The sequence below is a fragment of the Penicillium mononematosum genome (genome assembly GCF_028829835.1).
Source record: "Penicillium mononematosum strain IBT 11891 chromosome Unknown utg000003l:1.0-8172316.0:1.0-8177699.0, whole genome shotgun sequence".
NCBI lineage: Eukaryota > Fungi > Ascomycota > Eurotiomycetes > Eurotiales > Aspergillaceae > Penicillium > Penicillium mononematosum.
The window spans coordinates 8,119,906-8,138,532 of NW_026643273.1; the positions used below are offsets into that span (position 1 = coordinate 8,119,906).

At 47.7% G+C, this 18,627-nt stretch overlaps 9 protein-coding genes across 9 annotated transcripts; 6 read left to right on the plus strand and 3 right to left on the minus strand.

The window, feature by feature from the left end:
• Positions 1-233: 233 nt before the first annotated feature.
• N7519_008088 (uncharacterized protein) lies at positions 234-1,118 on the minus strand (the record flags this gene model as incomplete). The annotated part of the gene is made up of 2 exons (XM_057294864.1): positions 234-443; positions 519-1,118. The coding sequence occupies 2 exons, from the start codon at positions 1,116-1,118 to the stop codon at positions 234-236; spliced, it is 810 nt and encodes a 269-aa protein (XP_057149675.1).
• Positions 1,119-2,524: 1,406 nt separating this feature from the next.
• On the plus strand, positions 2,525-7,195 carry N7519_008089 (uncharacterized protein; the record flags this gene model as incomplete). The annotated part of the gene is given in 11 exon segments (XM_057294865.1): positions 2,525-2,680; positions 2,747-2,917; positions 2,928-3,039; positions 3,102-3,150; positions 3,225-3,419; positions 3,485-4,555; positions 4,652-4,894; positions 4,943-5,202; positions 6,144-6,268; positions 6,320-6,994; positions 7,055-7,195. 11 exon segments carry the CDS (start codon positions 2,525-2,527, stop codon positions 7,193-7,195), a joined length of 3,198 nt encoding a protein of 1,065 aa, XP_057149676.1.
• A 541-nt stretch (positions 7,196-7,736) lies between these two features.
• On the plus strand, positions 7,737-8,628 carry N7519_008090 (SDR family oxidoreductase; the record flags this gene model as incomplete). The annotated part of the gene is made up of 3 exons (XM_057294866.1): positions 7,737-8,287; positions 8,347-8,396; positions 8,438-8,628. 3 exons carry the CDS (start codon positions 7,737-7,739, stop codon positions 8,626-8,628), a joined length of 792 nt encoding a protein of 263 aa, XP_057149677.1.
• A 710-nt stretch (positions 8,629-9,338) lies between these two features.
• N7519_008091 (C6 and C2H2 transcription factor RegA-like) lies at positions 9,339-10,256 on the plus strand (the record flags this gene model as incomplete). Its single annotated transcript, XM_057294867.1, has 2 exons — positions 9,339-9,457; positions 9,527-10,256. 2 exons carry the CDS (start codon positions 9,339-9,341, stop codon positions 10,254-10,256), a joined length of 849 nt encoding a protein of 282 aa, XP_057149678.1.
• Positions 10,257-10,291: 35 nt separating this feature from the next.
• Positions 10,292-10,557, plus strand: N7519_008092 (C6 and C2H2 transcription factor RegA-like; the record flags this gene model as incomplete). The annotated part of the gene is given in 2 exon segments (XM_057294868.1): positions 10,292-10,382; positions 10,397-10,557. The coding sequence occupies 2 exon segments, from the start codon at positions 10,292-10,294 to the stop codon at positions 10,555-10,557; spliced, it is 252 nt and encodes an 83-aa protein (XP_057149679.1).
• A 650-nt stretch (positions 10,558-11,207) lies between these two features.
• Positions 11,208-12,363, minus strand: N7519_008093 (uncharacterized protein; the record flags this gene model as incomplete). The annotated part of the gene is made up of 2 exons (XM_057294869.1): positions 11,208-12,038; positions 12,112-12,363. 2 exons carry the CDS (start codon positions 12,361-12,363, stop codon positions 11,208-11,210), a joined length of 1,083 nt encoding a protein of 360 aa, XP_057149680.1.
• Positions 12,364-12,957: 594 nt separating this feature from the next.
• N7519_008094 (uncharacterized protein) lies at positions 12,958-13,478 on the plus strand (the record flags this gene model as incomplete). The annotated part of the gene is made up of 2 exons (XM_057294870.1): positions 12,958-13,242; positions 13,293-13,478. The coding sequence occupies 2 exons, from the start codon at positions 12,958-12,960 to the stop codon at positions 13,476-13,478; spliced, it is 471 nt and encodes a 156-aa protein (XP_057149681.1).
• Positions 13,479-14,106: 628 nt separating this feature from the next.
• On the plus strand, positions 14,107-14,661 carry N7519_008095 (uncharacterized protein; the record flags this gene model as incomplete). The annotated part of the gene is made up of 2 exons (XM_057294871.1): positions 14,107-14,427; positions 14,476-14,661. The coding sequence occupies 2 exons, from the start codon at positions 14,107-14,109 to the stop codon at positions 14,659-14,661; spliced, it is 507 nt and encodes a 168-aa protein (XP_057149682.1).
• Positions 14,662-15,385: 724 nt separating this feature from the next.
• Positions 15,386-17,903, minus strand: N7519_008096 (fungal specific transcription factor domain-containing protein; the record flags this gene model as incomplete). The annotated part of the gene is made up of 6 exons (XM_057294872.1): positions 15,386-16,376; positions 16,435-16,604; positions 16,662-16,871; positions 16,929-17,347; positions 17,402-17,766; positions 17,824-17,903. The coding sequence occupies 6 exons, from the start codon at positions 17,901-17,903 to the stop codon at positions 15,386-15,388; spliced, it is 2,235 nt and encodes a 744-aa protein (XP_057149683.1).
• Positions 17,904-18,627: the final 724 nt, after the last annotated feature.

The following is an 18,627-nucleotide window of genomic DNA, read 5'->3' on the forward strand; positions in this document are numbered from 1 at the left end:
CAACACTTGCATCCGTGGATACGAGTAACTACATACACTTCAAGAAACTGCACTTCAGCTAAGAATACACTGGTGGCCCCGGATTAAGACAATTGAGTAGGATTCCAGGATTGATTGATGAATCAAGAGGTTTGGTGCTGGCCTGGTAGTTCATTCCATTGAATTTCATATTTTTGACTCTGTATGACTCTTCAGCTCCCATATATCATCTAGGCCGTCTAAAATAATATCTATCAAATATCTGGATCATTGTACCTCGGCTGGCTCCTATGAAGTTGTGTTGGCCATTTCACTCTGACCCCTAACTCATAGGCAATATTCAACACCAGACTCGGATTACGCGCAAATTCTCGGGCGATGATGACGACATCCTCAGCCGTCTTGCCATCCTGGATCATACCGACGCTCCCGGTAAGGAGTCCCGGAACTCCGTCCTTGATTTCCTGCGACAGATGTACTTGATAGCCTGGACGAAGTGGAGGCAACTGTTGATCAGGCACTAGGCCGCCCTAGCTCACATCTATCAGATCTACCCCAAGGGGTTGTAACAGCTGGCACAGTCGGACGGATTGTTCAGGGGTCCAGGACTCTCGATCGGGGATCCAGTCCGTGGTACTAATACGATAAAAGAGCAAGGTTGTGTGTGGGATAGCGGCACGAATGCCCTGTACAACTTCCAATGCGAATCGCGCACGATTTTCGAAGCTGCCACCGTACTCATCGGTGCGCTTGTTGGTGAGAGGTGAACAGAACTGGTGAATGAGATAGCCATGGGCGCCGTGTATCTCGATCACATCAAAGCCAGCCTCTACGGCAAGTTTTGCAGCATTGACAAAGTCACCAACTGACTTCTGAATCATTTCCTTTGTCATAGCGGTAGGGATCGGCCAAACCCCATCATTTTTGTAGGGGAGATTGGACGGGGAAATCAGGTCGTCTGGGAATCCATTTTCTTCTTTGTCGGCTGGTCGGTGTCCAAGCCATGGAGCAGTCACGCTAGCCTTTCGGCCGCAGTGCTGCAATTGAATGCCAGCCTTTTGCCCCTGAGAGTGGATGAAGTTGACCACGCGCCGGAATGAGGGTACCTGGCTGGCTGTCCACAGCCCTGCATCTTCCATTGTGTTTCGACCTTCGGGTGAGATTGCGGTAGCCTCACAAATTGTGAGTGAGGCTCCTCTGGATGCATAAGAGCCTAGTTGGACCAAATGCCAATCAGTTAATTGATCTGGCAGAGGCCAGAGGGAAGAGAAAAGAAGAGAAGAAGGTTGAATTCTCTATCTGTGAGAAACTGGCTAATGAACTCGCTAACAAACATGTGAAGCCTGACAAACCAGGCCTGCCTGTCATAACATTAATTCTCCAGTCTTGGGGCAGGAGTACTGGCACATGGGAGAGACCCAAATCCGGTTCTGAAACGTAGTTGAGCGGATAGTGATCGGTTCGAAGATTTGGGGAACGGGTACATTCTCATCATACATGGATAATAGAGACCCTGCTGGAGGCGACTGGACGGGTGTAAAGAAGCCATGGTCTCCCGGCATGGGCTCATTGATGTTTAGCCCTTTACTGCCATGTTAGAAACAAATAACAAATTAAATAATAAAGTGTTGACGCGAAGTAACCTTTCGATTTTCAGAGGCCAGGGTCGGCGACAGAGGGAATCGTATCAGTACCAGGTGAGTGCACAGCCATTATGTATTTGACCCTGAGATTTTCTACATAGATCATTGATTATTAAGATATTTGATTTCTAATCGATGAAGGGAGCCCTTAAGGAAGCTGGAGATAATTCTTCGCGAAAACAATGAACGCGATCTAACTTCTTTGGTCCAGATCGGAGTGACTCCGAAGTGACTAAAATAGGAATAGGTGGAATTTTCGACTACCAGATAAATTACTGGGTACAACTTGATAACTCAACAATGGTAGTCTATATGGGGTCTTTCAAGTTTCATTATATCTTGCCTTTTCAGGTTCACGGGTGGCTTCTCAAGGTTTTAGCCTCAGGGTGTTTAGAGAAACTTCATGAGTGTGATTGGGAGATATATAGAGATATATATTTCAGGGGTACTGTAACGTAATTTTCAATGCCATGACAAGGCGACTTTTCGATATCTTGAAATTGATGGTAAAATGTCTTATCAACACTCATACAGGAGAAATAAGACTGGATCAGGATGTGGTTGAGATATATGTGTAGAATTTGACGTTGGGATCTCTGGGTTCCTAATTTCCTAATTGGGCCCCAAAGCTCAATTCCCCTTTCGGAATAGCGCTATGTGGTACCCACCTAGGTAGGTAGCTACTATGCTTCCTCTTTCGGACTTGCTCCTATGGTGACTTGGTTATCCATAAAATATCTTCAAATTGTAACCCCTGCATTGTTGGCAATATGATTGATAATCTTAGGTTGATTTCACAATTCAAACATACCGGAGAGCATCAAAGGGGCACTCTGCTTGGTATAAGGACGTCCATCATTGGGCTTAATTCAGGTCCTTGGTAACATTATTTTTCCGAAGCTATGGCGGCCACCAAGGAGCAATCTATAGCAATGGCTACTCGTACACTGGTCGGCGATCTCGTCGCTGACTTCGTCACGGCTTGCCAGTCGTCCGTGAGGAACAAGGACAATTCCATCGTGTGGGATCATCTGGAGATGGAAGGTGGTGGTCAAGGGGTAAGAAAAACACCACAGAAGCGATGGAGCAAAAACTAGCCGAATGCTAATTGAATCCATGAACAGCATGCGCTCGCTCCCTCGGTCGGATCCATGGTCGAACGATACGCGCGCAGGGCTACCTCGGTGTTTGGTCACGGAGGCGAACCATCGCGCAAACTTTGCATAACTTCCGAGGCCATATCAAGGCCGGGAGATGCTGATGGTAATTGGCCAACCCGGCAGCGGCTGCACAACGTTTTTAAAGAGCCTTTGCCATATGCACGCTGAATATAAATGTACCACCGGTACTTTATTGTACGGCGGGATCCAAGCAAATTTCGAAGGGCCGGCAGCTCCAGTTGAAACCACATTCTGCGGTAAGAACTGCACTCCTATATCTTAATAACAATCAGTGGCTGACGACAGAGGGCGTCTGTAGCCGAGGAGGATATTCATTTCCCAAGCTTGACTGTGGAGGAAACTTTGAGGTATGCTAAGATGAAACACTTTACAGTATATCGTCTGTTTATTGCTCAAAGACTAATCCCAACTCTCCTAATAGATTTGCAGTCAACTCTCGGTTCAGCAACGTGATATCCTCTGCGGAAGCACACAAGACTGTGGTCAACCTTGCCCGTTTGTTCGGGATCAATCATGTTTTGGCTACCAGAGTAGGCAACGAACAGATTCGAGGAGTGAGTGGCGGAGAAAGGAGAAGATTGTCTCTAGCTGAAGCTCTAGTCACTTGCCCGAGTAAGTCTGATTCTATCCTAGTGGAGTGATATCCTGTGCAGCGCTTATACATTGATTGGGCTACTATAGTCTGATTTGCTATGACAACCCTACCGCTGGTCTTGACTCCTCAACGGCTCTCGAATTTGTGCAAATGCTGCGAGAATATGCCAACAAGTCCCACTGCACCATCGCTATGAGTCTCTACCAGGGAAGTGACGATATGGTTCCTCTATTTGACAAAGTGACTGTCATAAATTCGGGGCACTGTATCTACTACGGTGATGTGGTTGCAGCGAAGTCCTACTTTGAGGATGTAGGATTCTATTGTCCTCCAACAATGTCAATTACGGACTTCTTGAACTCGATGTCTGCGGAGCCTGAAGCACGCCTGTTACGCCAGGCAGCAGGTCGTTGGTCGATTCCACAGACACCCGAAGAATTTGCCACTGCATTCTGGAAAAGCGAGAAGGGGGTTCGGCGTGGAACACAGATCGAAGAAGCGAAGAATAGTGCTAGTGCCGCGGAAAAACCGCTAGGTCGGCGGAAGAAATCACGACAAACATACTCGGTTCCGATTCTCACACAGATTCTTCTCTGTGCCTACCGTCAGTATCGCATATTCATCACGGATTATAACGCCTGGATCGTTGAGGCTGCCTGCATGGCAGTTCAAAGTATCATCCTCGGTACAGTCTTTCGAAACCTGCCACATGAATCTTCATCGCTGTACCAGCTTGGATCGGTTGTTTTCTACGCGATCCTCGTGCCTGGACTCCAGTCAATGAGTGAGTTTGGCAATACCTTTGCACAGCGGCCATTGCTCTTGAAGCATAAGCGGTATCGTTTCTATCACCCGATGTCGTATGGATATGGCCAGATCCTGTCGGATGTTGTATGGAAAGTGGTGGTTATTGCGTACAACATCCCTATGTATTTCCTGGCAGGACTTCACCGCACCGCAGGGCATTTCTTCATTTTCTTTCTGGTTGCTTATATTTCCCACCTGTCGCTTTCGATGTTCTTCCGGTTCATCGCCGTCGTGTCACCGACCGTGGAACGTGCCGGTCTTCCCGTTGGCATCTTCTTGACGACGCTGGTCATCTACACGGGCTGGTACATCCCACCACCACAGATGCAAGTCTGGCTAAAGTGGTTGCGGTTTTTGAATGTGAGTACCAAACATGCCTGAAATCATGGTTTCGATGCTAACGCAGAAAATCTTGAATGAAAAGCCCATGTATTACGCCTTCGAAGCGCTCATGATCAACGAAGTTGGAACTACTGCCTACGAATGCACTTCATCCGACTTAGTTCCCGTGGCCAAACCTATACGGATGTGGCATACCAAGCCTGTGCCATCGCCGGCTCTGAGCCCGGAAGGACTGTTGTGGAAGGCGCTTCATATCTGAATGCTTACTACGACTTTGATAATTCTCACCTCTGGCGTAACGTTGGCATAAACGCGGGGTTCTTCGTCTTTTTCGCCATTTTGGTCGGGTAAGTAACAGAAATCTATAGAGAATTCAACCACCAACACAACTTTAGTCTTGCAATGGAGCTGTTCAGGCCCCCTGCTGGCCTCCTTGCCACAGTCTTTTATCGCCAGAAGGTCGCGCATACTGTACCTTCTTCGACCAGCAGCGCTGAGAACGACGTTGAGGCACAAGGATTTGCTAGGTCGACTAGGAAGGTATCAAGTCCTGAAGAGGCTCAGTCTCAGGACGGCCATTCCTTCGCTTGGAAGGACCTCCACTTGACACTCCGTAAGGATGGAGAGGAACGCACTTTGCTGCAACATATTGACGGTGTGTCCATCGCATATCTACAAATACCGTTTTTATCGCCGCTTTATTCTGATATGCGTTGAATTCAGGGTGTATTGAGTCTGGAACGCTGACTGCGCTGATGGGTGTCTCTGGTGCTGGAAAGGTCTGTGTATTTCTATCGAGCTCTATGTGGTAGAAGCCTGCTCATACAATCTCCAGACCACGCTGCTCAATGTGTTGGCCGGACGCATGGACATTGGTAAGTTGACAGGTACACTGTACCTCGATGGGTCGCCGCTGCCAAAGTCATTCCGCTGGAGAATGGGTTATGTCCAACAGCACGACGTTCATCTTCCTTCCCAGACAGTGCGCGAGGCTCTTCAAATGACGGCCCATCTCCGTCGCCCTCCCTCACTATCAACAGACGAGAAGGACGCCTACGTTGAAGAAGTCCTGAGACATGCTCGGAATGCAAGATATCTCAGATGCGTTGATCGGAGTGCCCGGCGCTGGCCTCAATCTCGAGCAGCGAAAGCGGGTTTCTATGGGTATCGAACTAGCCGCAAAGCCAGACATCCTGTTATTGGATGAGCCGACCTCCGGATTGGACGGACAATCTGCTATCTCTTTGGTCCAGTTACTGAAGAAACTTTCAAGATCGGGTCAGACGATTCTGTGCACGATTCATCAGCCTGCCGCAGCCGTGATCGAGGTTTTTGACAATCTGATTCTGCTGGCTAAAGGTGGTCGAGTGACCTACCAGGGGCCATTGGGTGAAAACTCTTCCACGGCACTGAAGTATTTCGGTCAGCACGTGGAAGCTTGCGATACAAAGCGAAACCCGGCAGAGTACCTGCTGGACGTCGTTGGGGCCGGTTCCCGGTCAAATGTTACCGCTGACTGGGCTCAAATCTGGTCTGAAAGCAGCGAGTGTCGTGTTCAAGATGCCAAGTTGCATGATCTTAAGAACGAGCGCCCAGCTGAGCAGTCTCGGCCCCAGCTTTATGCTACTCCCTTGACCCATCAATTTGCCGTCGTGCTTCGTCGCACCTGGTTGTGGTACTGGCGTGAGCCAGAGTATTTCTCTGCCAAGCTTTGGATGAATGTGGCTAACGGCTTGTTGAATGGCCTGACTTTTTTTGAAAATGCCCAATAGTCAACAGGGTGCGTTCGACCGTATGTATACGATCTTCCTGTCCTTCTTGATGGGCCCACCCTTGGCTTATCCATGGAGCCACGGTTTACCACTTTCCGCGATATCTTTGTGTACCGGGAGAAAGCCAGTCGATCCTACCACTGTATTGTGTTTGTGATGAGTTCCATTGTCATTGAACTGCCCTTCACCCTCATAACGGCGCTCATCTATTGGCTTCTGTGGTATTTCCCAGCTGGGCTGCAAACCGATCCCACGCATGCTGGCTACGCACTGCTTTGTTACTGGCTGTTTTCAATCTTCACTGTGAGCCTGGGATACCTCATTGCAGCGTGGATGCCAAACCTGAATGCCTCTCTCATGGCCAATGGTTTCTTTTTCATGTTTGTGAATACGTTTGTAGGCACCTTGACGGCGCGTGAAAAGACTCCGTCGGGCTGGAGTTGGTATTTCAACGTCTCCCCGCTGTATTACCTGGCGGAGGGACTCACTACCAACTCTCTATATGGGCATGACATCCGTTGCACATCTAGTGAAGTGACTGTTTTCCACGTTCCAGTCAACGAGACTTGCATTAGCTACGCTGGTTCTTTCTTGCAGTCCGCTACAGGTTATTTGGTGAACCCAGATGCCACTGGGGCTTGCGATTATTGTCGCTATAGCATTGGCCAGGAATACGTAAGTGGAGAACTCGACTTTGTTGAAGGAACCTCTGCTAATCACTGCATTTCTCCATAGTACCAACAATTTGGTTATGACAACAATCGTAAGTACCGTGATATTGGGATATTTATCGGGCTTATTGCATTCAATTTCACGGCTGTCATTGTGGGTACCTACGTGACGAAGATCTACAAGTGGAAGAGGAAGGCTGAGTAAGGATTTGGGAGAATTTTCATTCAGTATCGAGGCCATTCATTGAATTATTATTCTATATTTTTTATAGATCCTAATTATAATTATTACTCTTCTTCAATAATGTATCATTCGTCTACATCTGTCCTTTTATTGAATGCAAATCTTAATGAAGGTCATCCTGTAAATGTAGACTCCTGTGCTCTAAAGATAATAGGAAAACATAGGGTAGCCGTATCTACTAGCTACTACTCAGGTTCCATCCGGGGTGAGACAAAGACCCTTCTGGGATAAAAGCAGCAGGTAATGGAGAACAGGAAAAGTCCCAAAAGAGAATGGCCCATTAAGGACACTAGCTATTTTAAGCATCTCAGCTCGTTACTCGAAGGAGTCCACGGACGTTCTCCGATATCTCCGACCTCACACGTTCCTAATCCAACTTCAGTGTTGCAGCAAATAGGTGAGATAAATACTCCATATTCTAATAGACCGGCCTTCTCGTCTTCACCTTCACATTTGAACTGTTCCTACATCATTTTCCTACATCATTTTCGCAGAAACTATCATGCCTCGCGTGTTCTTTGTTACCGGAAGCTCAGCTGGTCTCGGGCAAGCTCTGGTAAAGGAAATCCTGGATAACGGCGACTATGTTATTGCAACTGCTCGCAAACCGGAAGTGTTGATTTTTGAGAAAGCTACTTCCACCAACTTCATCGCCGTTCAACTCGACCTGCTAGATTCGAAAAGCGTGCTGACCGCATACCTCACCGGTGTAGCCAAGTTTGGTCGCATTGACGTGGTCGTCAACAACGGGGGATATGGATTGAGCGGCCCCTTTGAAGATCTAACCGACGAGGATATCAAGCGACAAATGAACGTCAATTTCACCGGTGCGCTTGTTTCTACTCGCACTGCCATTAAGGTTATGAGAGAACAAAATCCTCCAGGAGGCATTATTCAGCAAATCACCAGCATCGGTGGTCGCATCGGGATGCCATGGATGTGCATGTACAGTGCCTCGAAGTTTGCCCTCGAGGGATTCACCGAAGCCGTTGCGCAAGAAATGGATCCGAAGCGGGGAATCAAGTTTACTTGTCTTGAACCCGGTGGTTTCAGGTAAGTCGTGCTGAAAACTTCCAATCTGCACGGCGTGTTCGGTTTATTAATGTACCTAGGACGGACTTCTTCCCCGATCGATGGTATACACTAATGCTACATCTTCGGCGTATGATCTGACCGCGGTTAAGGCTCATATCAAGGATATAGAGGAATCTCAACGCGGCGATCCTCCAAAGGGGGCAAAGGCACTATATCACTTGGCAACGTTGGAGGATCCCCCGAAAAGGGCGGTTCTTGGAAGTGATGCCTATGAATGGTTGAATGAACACATGATGGCCGAGCATGAGGATCTGCTTCGCAATAAGTCCCTGGCCCGTAGCACAGATGTCGATGATTGAGGATTTTGCTAGGATGAGATAAAGCGAGGTACCTATTGTCAAGCTTCGTCATACCTGTGGACATGAGTGGGAATAGGATGCTCTTCAAGGCCTCAACCATATTAGGTACCAATTCCAAAAGGGGATAATTTCACGATTACCCGATTAGGTATCAACTGTGCATAAGCCCAATGCCGATTTTGTAGATGATCGGCAGTGGCAGTCTTCCATTTATAAGTCGGAATATAAGTCATATAGCGAGGCCATGAACGCAGCAACGCAATTTCAGTCATCTCGTATATATATGTTGTACTTTATTTCGCCTTTACCTCGCCTTGGAGATACCCAGGTCGAACCTTCCAAGGCTTCGTCCACGGGGAACATTTCCCCGCTTACCCAGCGGACATTACCGCCCGGGCGCGGCCCCGGGGCAGGGGAGCAGATCTCGGACATGTGGCCCACCGCATCCCGATGCCTTGAGATAACCCCTCGGTCACCTGTTGACAACACGGAACGCTGTTGAACGACTCCGTTTTTGTTGGGGGCGACGATACTGGAGATCTAGTAGATACTAGCATGGAGGAGAAAATCGGGAAGAAGAGAGGTGTCATATGAAATCTATGGAGAGCAGGCTGTATATGAAGCCTATGCTAACAAAGAAACAAAGGAATGACAAACTAGCAAACTGACAAAGCAAAGGCTCAGTCTGCACAAAGAGATAAAGACATCCCATGTATGTCAACAGTTTTAAACACAAAGCGTATCCTACGATTATTCCCACTGCGACCGATGATGATGCAACTCTCGAGCGCAAGTGGCGCGAATGGGTGGAACATGAGTCCTTCAAAAGGTGGTAAAAGAATGCCTACTATTTAGACTGGCCACATTTTCAAGAAGAAGAGCTGATGGGGGCCCACAGACTTGCTCATCACATCTTCATTCACGACACCCAAGCATCTGTTTTGCGATCCACAAATCCACTTATATCACATATGGAGCTCGATCTCCCCACGCCGTTCTCACGCAAACTTTGGGATGCGAAGACCGCCGCGCAACGGAGATCTATTTATCTCCAAGAGGTTCCAAAAAGGTTATTACCCGTACCATCCCTGGCCGCCAGCTTGCAAAATATCCCAAATCTCAGCCACTTTCCTCGTCATGGAGATTTCCGAATAGCCGCACTAGCAAGTGTCCACGGCATATCAACGATGATAGCACACGGCAAACAAGCATGTCACGAACCATCTGGAGAGTGGAGCGCGCTGGTCATGAAGATCTGGCAGCAAGAACTACTGCAAGTTCTAGAGCAATTCGAGATTGTCGCAGTTGAGCCTGTACAGCGCCTGATACCGGCCGTACCGCTTATCTGCCAAACCGTCTCACTTTCGTTATACCTGCCACTGGGTATCCTTGAGACCTTCTCAGGGAAAGACGGTGAAAAACGGTCATTTGATGTATACCAGTCATTTATTCAACGAATCAGTGCTGGAAATCTGCGACAAGCGAGCTGGCATGCTGGCCAGGTGCTGGGCATCGCAAGATCTATGCCTCTCGGGTCACTCACTGACTTTTGTGCTACTTGCCTCTACTTTTCTGCGCTTGCATTATGGTCCCTGGGCGCCATTTTGTCATCGAATAGTCCCGCTTGAGATGCCGGATATGATAATGATGAAACAGTCTTTCAATGGATGGCGACAGTGACTGCACTGCACTACGTCGATTTACACTATCTGGGCAGGGAACCCCGGCTATCTCGTCTCCTAATGGACATGTACGTTGAATGATCGAGCGGCGGCCATGCGTCTCTTTCACCAACTGCTACACTCGAGATCTCGTGGAGGTGCCTCCGATCAGCAAACAAGGGCTTTAGATAATGCGTTCTCCGTGTTGGAAAAAGCTAACTCCGCAAACACTGGAGGCCAGCGGAAGAGGAGACGTCCCGGTAGTTAACTTTCATCAGTATTCGTTCAGGTCTTGGATTTCACGTGAAAATGGACTATCTCGACCCTTGATAGTACTAGCACCTGAGACCCGGACTGAAAGGTACCCGGACTCTGAGCGCCCTCATAAAAGCGGCAATGACCTATACTAGGTACATATGTACATACGGAGTACTTTATGAATTCACCCAAGCTTCTCCGCATTTTTGCCAAGAACTTCCCGCGTTTCGGTCTGTCGTCTCGACCCGAATATCTATACGACATCTGGACATCCGGAAGAAACAGACTTTGTTTCTCGCGTGTGACGGGGAACGTGCGTATTGCGCACGTACATCGAAGTTCTTTGTCGATCTATACGCTATTAAGGTCGAGAGATTAAAGATGACTTGTTTAGGTGTAGTAACACGAAAAAGATGGACTCCCTACTCTAACTGGGATAACTGTCAACCTGCGATATGGCCCTCCCTAGGCCCTAAACAGGAACCTTGGTTTTTGTGGTGGTCTAGTGGAATAAAGCCGTATTTTATTTCCACAATAACTACTACAACTATGACTTAAAAAACGTTGACTATAAGAGTATCCGACTAATTGTATCCATTAAGCTGACCTTGGAACACAGCAAGTTTAGCTATCAGCTCCCTCGTCATTGTAAAGATGCTATTACAGGAAGTCTTCGGCATACTCCTCATACTCCTGCATAAAGTCCTCCATGTTGAACTTGTTCTGCAACTTCTTGTCCGATAAAATCATTTTGCCTGCTTCGATATATCCTTGTCGAAATGTCGCGAACAGTGCCGGGCTCTTCAAGTAATGCGGAATAAAACTTTGATTATCGCCCGTCACCATGGCTCCTTTGAAAGCCTGATAAACAACATCCGGATTCTGGGCCAAGTCAACCGCCTCGCATTGTCCAAAATCCAAGAGATACAGCTGAACGGCGCGGTACTGAAGGTCTGGCGCGTGGTCTGTTCCTTGCGCAGCTGTGGCCGATGTTCCAAGCACAAACTCAACATCGTCCCCGTTGGTGGCGGCGCCCCAGTGCAAGGTTGCGTAGGCTTTACCCATCGCGTTTGCGAGGTGGAGAGTGTCGATGCCAACCCGCTCCATCGGTGCGAGGTACAGAGGGAAGTTTCGCAGCGGGAGGTCGTGGACAATGTTACCATTAGCCTTTCCGAGGTAAACACGGGCGAGGCAGTGTTTGTTACCAGGTTGATTGAGGATGGCTTCGATTTCAGTGCTATCGCGATGTTCGGGAACGCAAAACTGAGAGATCAAGGCCCTTCGCACGACTTTCGGTAATGGAAGAATCCGTTCCATCATCACAAGGTCGCCACGCATGCGATAACCCTGGGGGGTTTTTGTTAAGATTTCATCCCAGAAAGTGTTGTTCTGATTCCTGGAGATAAACTCGAAAGGTTTCGGCACTCGAACTTCCCTATGGATAGACTGGTAATGTTCGAATGCAGCTGAAACATCACAGTGGATCTTATACTCTTGATAGAGGTTTGACGTTAGCTTTTCATTTCCTGGAGTCTCTTTTTTTAAGAGCCAGAGGCTTTCCGACCTGCTCGAAGACAGCTCCCTGTAGACCAACTCCGATTTGGTTGAGTTGTTGCAACTCGGGTCGAGAACGTGCAACCCGAAAGAGGTGGCTGAAGGAAGAGGCCGTCAAGATGACAGACTTCAAGCTCAGAGATTGATTGAGAATCGCTAAGTCTGTCAGACGGGCGAGGTCCGTTGCTAAGAGTTGCCGGTCGATAGACAAGGCTTCTGAGTTAGCCGGTTCATTGCTGATTTCACATTCATGTTGAGCCATGCCTCTGATAGAGATGTTTGTTGAATGATGGAAGTGTGGAAGTGTCGACCCAGGCAGCAACGTTGAACCGTTGGAACATTCACCACGTGCCACGTGCGAGTCTCCTCGAAAAAAATTATACAGAATATCCAGGGCTGGCATGGACTGTTTATGTGTTAACAGTTATTGATATGTCTAGGAGGATATTCCTTGCTTAGGTACAAGTTAAAGCAAGTCATCTAGCATGTCGGGTACAAAGGGTATAAAGGTACAAAGTCCTGGACTCACATTGAATTCACAATCCTCACTAGAACAGATATTCTTTGTCTAATATCTATTAGGGTGTCTCTTTGTAGATGTGGACATGGTAGTGAAACACCAATACCTTCCAAGGTTGCGTTTGTTCTCCAATATGAATATAAAAACACTTTTCAGACTCGACTTCTCACTTTCTCTTCATCTCTCTTTTCTTACCTATCTTCTCCTCTATCCTCAAATCAAACATCTTTATTGGCTTCCTCGTCGAGAAATGTACATAAAGAAAATATAGAAATATATCCCCACCCTCCCTGTTCATCGGCTAACTGATGTCGTCAACTGTAGACGACCACTGCCATGAAGGTCCCGCTTGCTCCTACGGAGCACCCCAACCAGGTTCTGCGGAAGCTCGGCGCCCCTTGCGACCCAGAACTTCCCCTGAGCTTTGTTTTTGGTCTCGTCGGCCTGCAGCGGGGCTGGAAACCTGGCTCTAAGACTTGGAAGAAAAATTGGAATGCTTGCATGAATTGCGAGTATGACCGATTGATTGGCTGCCGTGTCACCAACCTCACGACTTGGCAACAACTATGTGCCAAACTGGGAATTAAGGATTCCTTCAAATCAATTAACCAGTGCAAGAAGGTAGGTCACCAGTGTGAACTGGTTTTTCTATCACTCATCAGCTAATGTAGGCCCTGGCTCGTGTCCACGTGAACATCGTCGACGTTCTGGAATCGTGGAACTCCGATACCATCCCGATTCGATTTCAGAACAATGAGGCCCTTGCTACATACACCAAGGCAAATCAGAAGTTCTTTGGTCGACACATCGCCAAACAAGATAAGGTCCTCCGGGTTCTGCTTCGTAAGCTGCTCTAAAGAGTCATTCTCTCTGGGTGTGCGGTGATATGTCTCTTCTAAGGCAGATGATCCCTTGGGATGCACGGGACGCATGAAATACAGCATGCAACATGGACTACAACAATATGGAAATACACAGCAACGGAATAGGCAAGTTTTGCTTAAACTCTAAGCAACATGTGACTCTGGAGGCATTACGAAAAACAATCATGATGTGCACAGTGTTAGGACGGAGATTCACTCGTAAGAAAGCTTGAGATAACCGAGAATTTGAAACATTGAAGGTGTTAGCAGTACATGTAAACCTACGACTTCGATATAATTTCATCTCAAGTATAAATGTGTCTACGTGATATAGAAGAATTCTAAGTTCAAGTCCCTTGATGTCGCAGCTTCGCTTTTTCTCTCATTTTCTTGAAATCATAGTCGCTCTTTTCTCACAGGGCTTCTTCTTTCTCTCACTTGATCTTTTTCTCAGTCACCTTCATCTAACTACTCTTCATCCACACTTCTCATCTCTCTCTCAAATCAACATCTCTCACTTTCTTCATCTCCTTTATTCACAAATGTATGGATGGCTTCCCTTCCTACTGATTAGCCTAGCTAACCTGGGTTCTCAACTTTAGCCAATCACCGACTTTCCACCATGTTCGTCTCGCATCCTCCTCCAGACGATCCTCCGGCTGATCCCCCAATCTCTCCTCAGCTGCACCCCAATAATCATCTGCGAAAGCTTGGCGCTCCATGCAGCGCGGAACTTCCTATTACCGCTGCCTTTGGATCCATCGCCCAGCAGCGAGGCTGGAAGCAGGGTTCCAAGACCTGGAAAAGGAACTGGAAGGCCTGCATGAACGACGAATATGACCGTCTGATTGGCTACCGCGCAGCCAACTTGGCAACGTGGCAGGAGCTTTGTGCCAAGGTTGGACTGAACAACACATTCAAGTCTATTAACCAGTGCAAGATGGTAAGGTCCCGTCCTAGCCAATACAATATCACTCTCTTACTGGTGTAGGCTCTGGCGCTGGTGCACATCAACCTTGTCGACCTTCTTGATTGTTGGGACTCGGACTACACCCCTACCCGATTCAAGAGCAAGAAGGCTCTTGCTGCTTACACCGAGGAGAACCACAAGTTCTTTGGTCGTGACATCGCCAAACAGGACAAGGTCCTCCGAGTGCTCCTCCGAAAGCTTCTCTAGGGGTCTCTTTCAAGTCATGGAGTCCCTCATAGTGTATTAGGTGCATCTGGTGCAGTTGAAAGGACACTATCTTGAGATACACAGAGAGCGACAGAAATAAAGTCATCATTTTCATCACTGTATAATTTACTGGTAACCGTAATATGTAGAGGCTTTGTGTCTACATGGTCTCTATTGACTATTGTGGCATCTTGCTCCACGTCTGCGACTTAAATGTATCGGTTGAACTCTTTACCACCATTCGTCAACGTTTCCTTTTACCAACCTTGTGCTCCTAGTCCTACTTCCACGGGTTCATGGCGTCTTCCGAGATGTGTTCAAGAATAATAGCTCCACCGCTCGAACAGCCGGCAATTTCAGAGTCGAATATGCTGTCGTTACAGAGGGCACAGGCCTAACCATTGCAGCCTGACGACCATCAGGAAGGAGAATTCCCCTGGGCCGGTGTATCAGACCCGCGCTGAAATATTAAATACCATGAAGGACGATTTATCATGCACATTGTACTTGCAAGGTGGGTGTCCGAAGCAACAGCATGGCTGTTATCGGTAGTCGAGCAAAGGGTTTTGGGCTCCAGGCCTGCGAGTTGTTGACACCAGTGGATTGCCGGTCCTTTAGCAGAAAGGATTCCCGTTGTTACCAACATGTACGTATGAAACACCGAGTATGATGCATTTCCGATGATGAGATAGGTTAGAATTGGGGAATCATTATCTTTCTAATGTCACCATATATCTTCTAAATACATTTGATTCAAGGTATCAAACATGTTATAGTCGCTGGGTAGGCAATTGGCCGAGAACGCAAAGCCGAGGTTGCTGATAAACACTTCATCGGGGCTAGGGGCTGACCCAAATCCAACCAAGCTGTTGTTATCGTGTTGGTGAATGTTGGTTGAAGCAGGGGCATCGAACCAATCGATATTCGGAAGTGGTGCCGAAAGGGTATTTTGAACATGCAGGTCTTTCGGGTCGAGTGGACCATTGAGTGGCTCAGTCGGGGCCAAGGGCCCTAGATAGCCATCCATGCCTGCCGGTTGATAGGTACTTGTGCAAAGGCCATCGCATTCCAGTGAGGGGGCGGGTGGCATATGATTAATATCACAGTTCAGTCGTTGACAATACAACTTCTCCAGATTCCGTCCGATGCGTTTTGCGATATTCCATGACGTCGAGAGTTCCCGCAGAACCTGAAGGCAGAGTCCTACAGCCGCCTGTGATGATGGACCTCGGGAACCCTGGTTACCTGTCTCAGATTTGGGATCGACGCAACATTTCTCAATGATGATCGATGCCGCTGATAACATGCAATGTGTCGCTGTTATAGGGCTCAGCCTAAAGCTGCCAAATGTCTGTCTATATTTCTGGGCGACGACGCACATTCCTCGGGCGGAGTTGGCGCATATTGCCATGACTTTCTGTTTACAAGCACGCTCCGATTCTTTGTCGCTGCTGTTCTGTTGTGACTGTAGGTCTGCGGGATTGCTAGCATCTTGATTGGCAGAGTCGTTGCTCAGAAAGGGTACGCAAAGTAAAATGTACACAGTATGGTATACCATGCATAAAGTGTAGGTGTGAGGAAATCGGGAGGGACCAGATGGACGGTCAACTTTGAGCTCTGGGGCAAGATCGTAGTACCAGGTCTTGAGTTCAAGCACACAGGAGTCAAAAAATGTGGAACGTTGGTGGGGTTCGAGGAGTGGCTTTGGAGACCAGCTTGGGTAATATATGTCAGTGAGGCAGGTGAATGTGAGAAATGACACGATAGACTCACAAGGTAAGCAGGACTTTCTCGAATATACGACACAGGTCAATCATTGCCCTATGCAACTGTACCACGTCTCTTTGAGAAGCAGACCTTAATTGTCCATTGCCATTTGCTGAGGGCAGATAAACATCTGAGGCACATAAAGGAAATGGTTTGTTGACGACACCTTGGGAGTCCTGTGCGACAAGTGAATGTGAGTTTGGTGCAAGGAGAATATTTGTGATACATCATACCAGTAACGTGCACACCCTGCCTGTGTAGCTTGCTGACAGTTTGTCGTGGCAATACAGTGCCCAGTAGATCTGCCTTCGCAGCTCGATTTCGATGGGTGGAAGAGCAACTGCTCCGGAAAGGACTGAGGGATCCATGTTGAAACCCATATCCAAGGCCAGGCGATTGGCCATGCCCTGATGAAGCCACCCAGCAGCATCAGATCCCATTGCCTGTCAGATGTTAGTTTGGTCGACTCTTCAGGTAAAAGCCTGTGATATTAGACCTACAATATAAACCATGCCCATGATTGACAAAGACTGGATTGTTGTGATCTTGGGCCATCTGAGATCGTTTTGAATCAATTTCTCCGCCCTCTCGAGGAATATCTTGCCGGCTGTGTTCGCATCATTGGGGTCCGATCTCACTTCTATGCGATCGCAGTACCGTGACCCTAAAGCCAGGATACAATTTAGAAGAAGGGGGCTAAAGTATCGTCCGCCATGCCTCATGGAATCTCGAAACAGTTTCTCGTTCACCATCTGAAGCCATGGCTGTTCCCACTCAAAAAACAGGTCGATCAAATGAGATCGAAGCCCGTCTTCTGGTACCAAGCTTTCTTCTAACGAGTCTGTACTCCCACCCAGCGGTGTTTCACCAGTCTGGGTGGCAGGACCATCGGACTGATATGCCTCTTCATTTGGCGAATCTAAGGATTGTTAGCAACTCTCTATACTGAAGCAAAAAGGCCATTGCAGCTCACCTTTTGATGGAGATCGAAACTGCAATCGCATACTTGTCGGCCCAAAATATCGCACTTCGCCATCCTGGTCGAAATTTAATGACTCGTCAAGCGTCAGTGCACCGTCAAACGTAGTACACAAGTCATCAACATTCGAGCAAGCCGGAGGCTCAGTGTTAGCCTCGCCATTTTTCGTCATTAGCTGGATGGCGGCGTCAGGATCAATGCCGTGGGTGTGCAGCACACGCTCCAAGAGTTCAATACGCTTGCGCAGCATGATCACATCAGGACTTGGGCGCTGGCTGCCGCCCGTCCTCTGCTGTAGAGTACTCGCATTGAACGCCACGGTCAATGCAGCGAGAGCAAGACGGCCGATTGCCATCACACTATAGGTTTCAATATTAGCACAGACTTCAATAAATTGTGGGGCGCTATCATCTTACCTTGGCTCGTCGTTGCCGACATGTCTCACAGGCTCGGGACGTATACTTTCTACCCGGTCGCTTGCGCCTAGCAAGTTCATCTGTCGGTGCTGCAGGCATAGCGCAGTGATACGGAAAAGGCTCGAATCAGTTTCGTCCAGCAAGCTCCAGTACTATGTCCTTAGGATTGGAAGCCTTGAGCTGTTTGGAAATTCATGGATGTTTCCAACCATGGAAGGTTGCCATTCTTAACATTACAAAGCAATGGCTTTCGCGCCTTACTACCTCAGGCATTAAGGCAACAACTCTTGATACTCAGGCGACAACTTCTGTTCATAACTGCTTCAGGTAACTAATAGTTTTATTATATAGTTAGTTTTAACCAGTCATAAGAATAGTTGGATCCAGCCTTCTCAAGTATTTGGTAGGCATTTTGGAGGTATTTTTAAATGACTTCTCAGATACTGCTTTTAGATGTGTTCTGTTTTATAGACATCAATCTCCCCTTCGCCCAAATGAACGATATAGAGGGTTTCTATAGGTATAACTAGGGATATCCAAGCCGACTCAAAGCGTGGAGGTTTATATTATTCGATCGAACAGAGTTTCTGTTTTTTTTTTTTTTTTCTTTTTGGAAAAAGAAAAGGCATTCCAGATGCAGATATATATTGTGAGAATACCACCACTCACTCGACAGAATACCCCACAAGTCCCAAACGCCCCTTCTTTTCGTTTAAAGTATGTAATATACTGTGCACGGTACGTAATTATCTCTCGTCATAGACAAGCATGACCCTATAGGAGACAGATCAGTGCAGACAACAT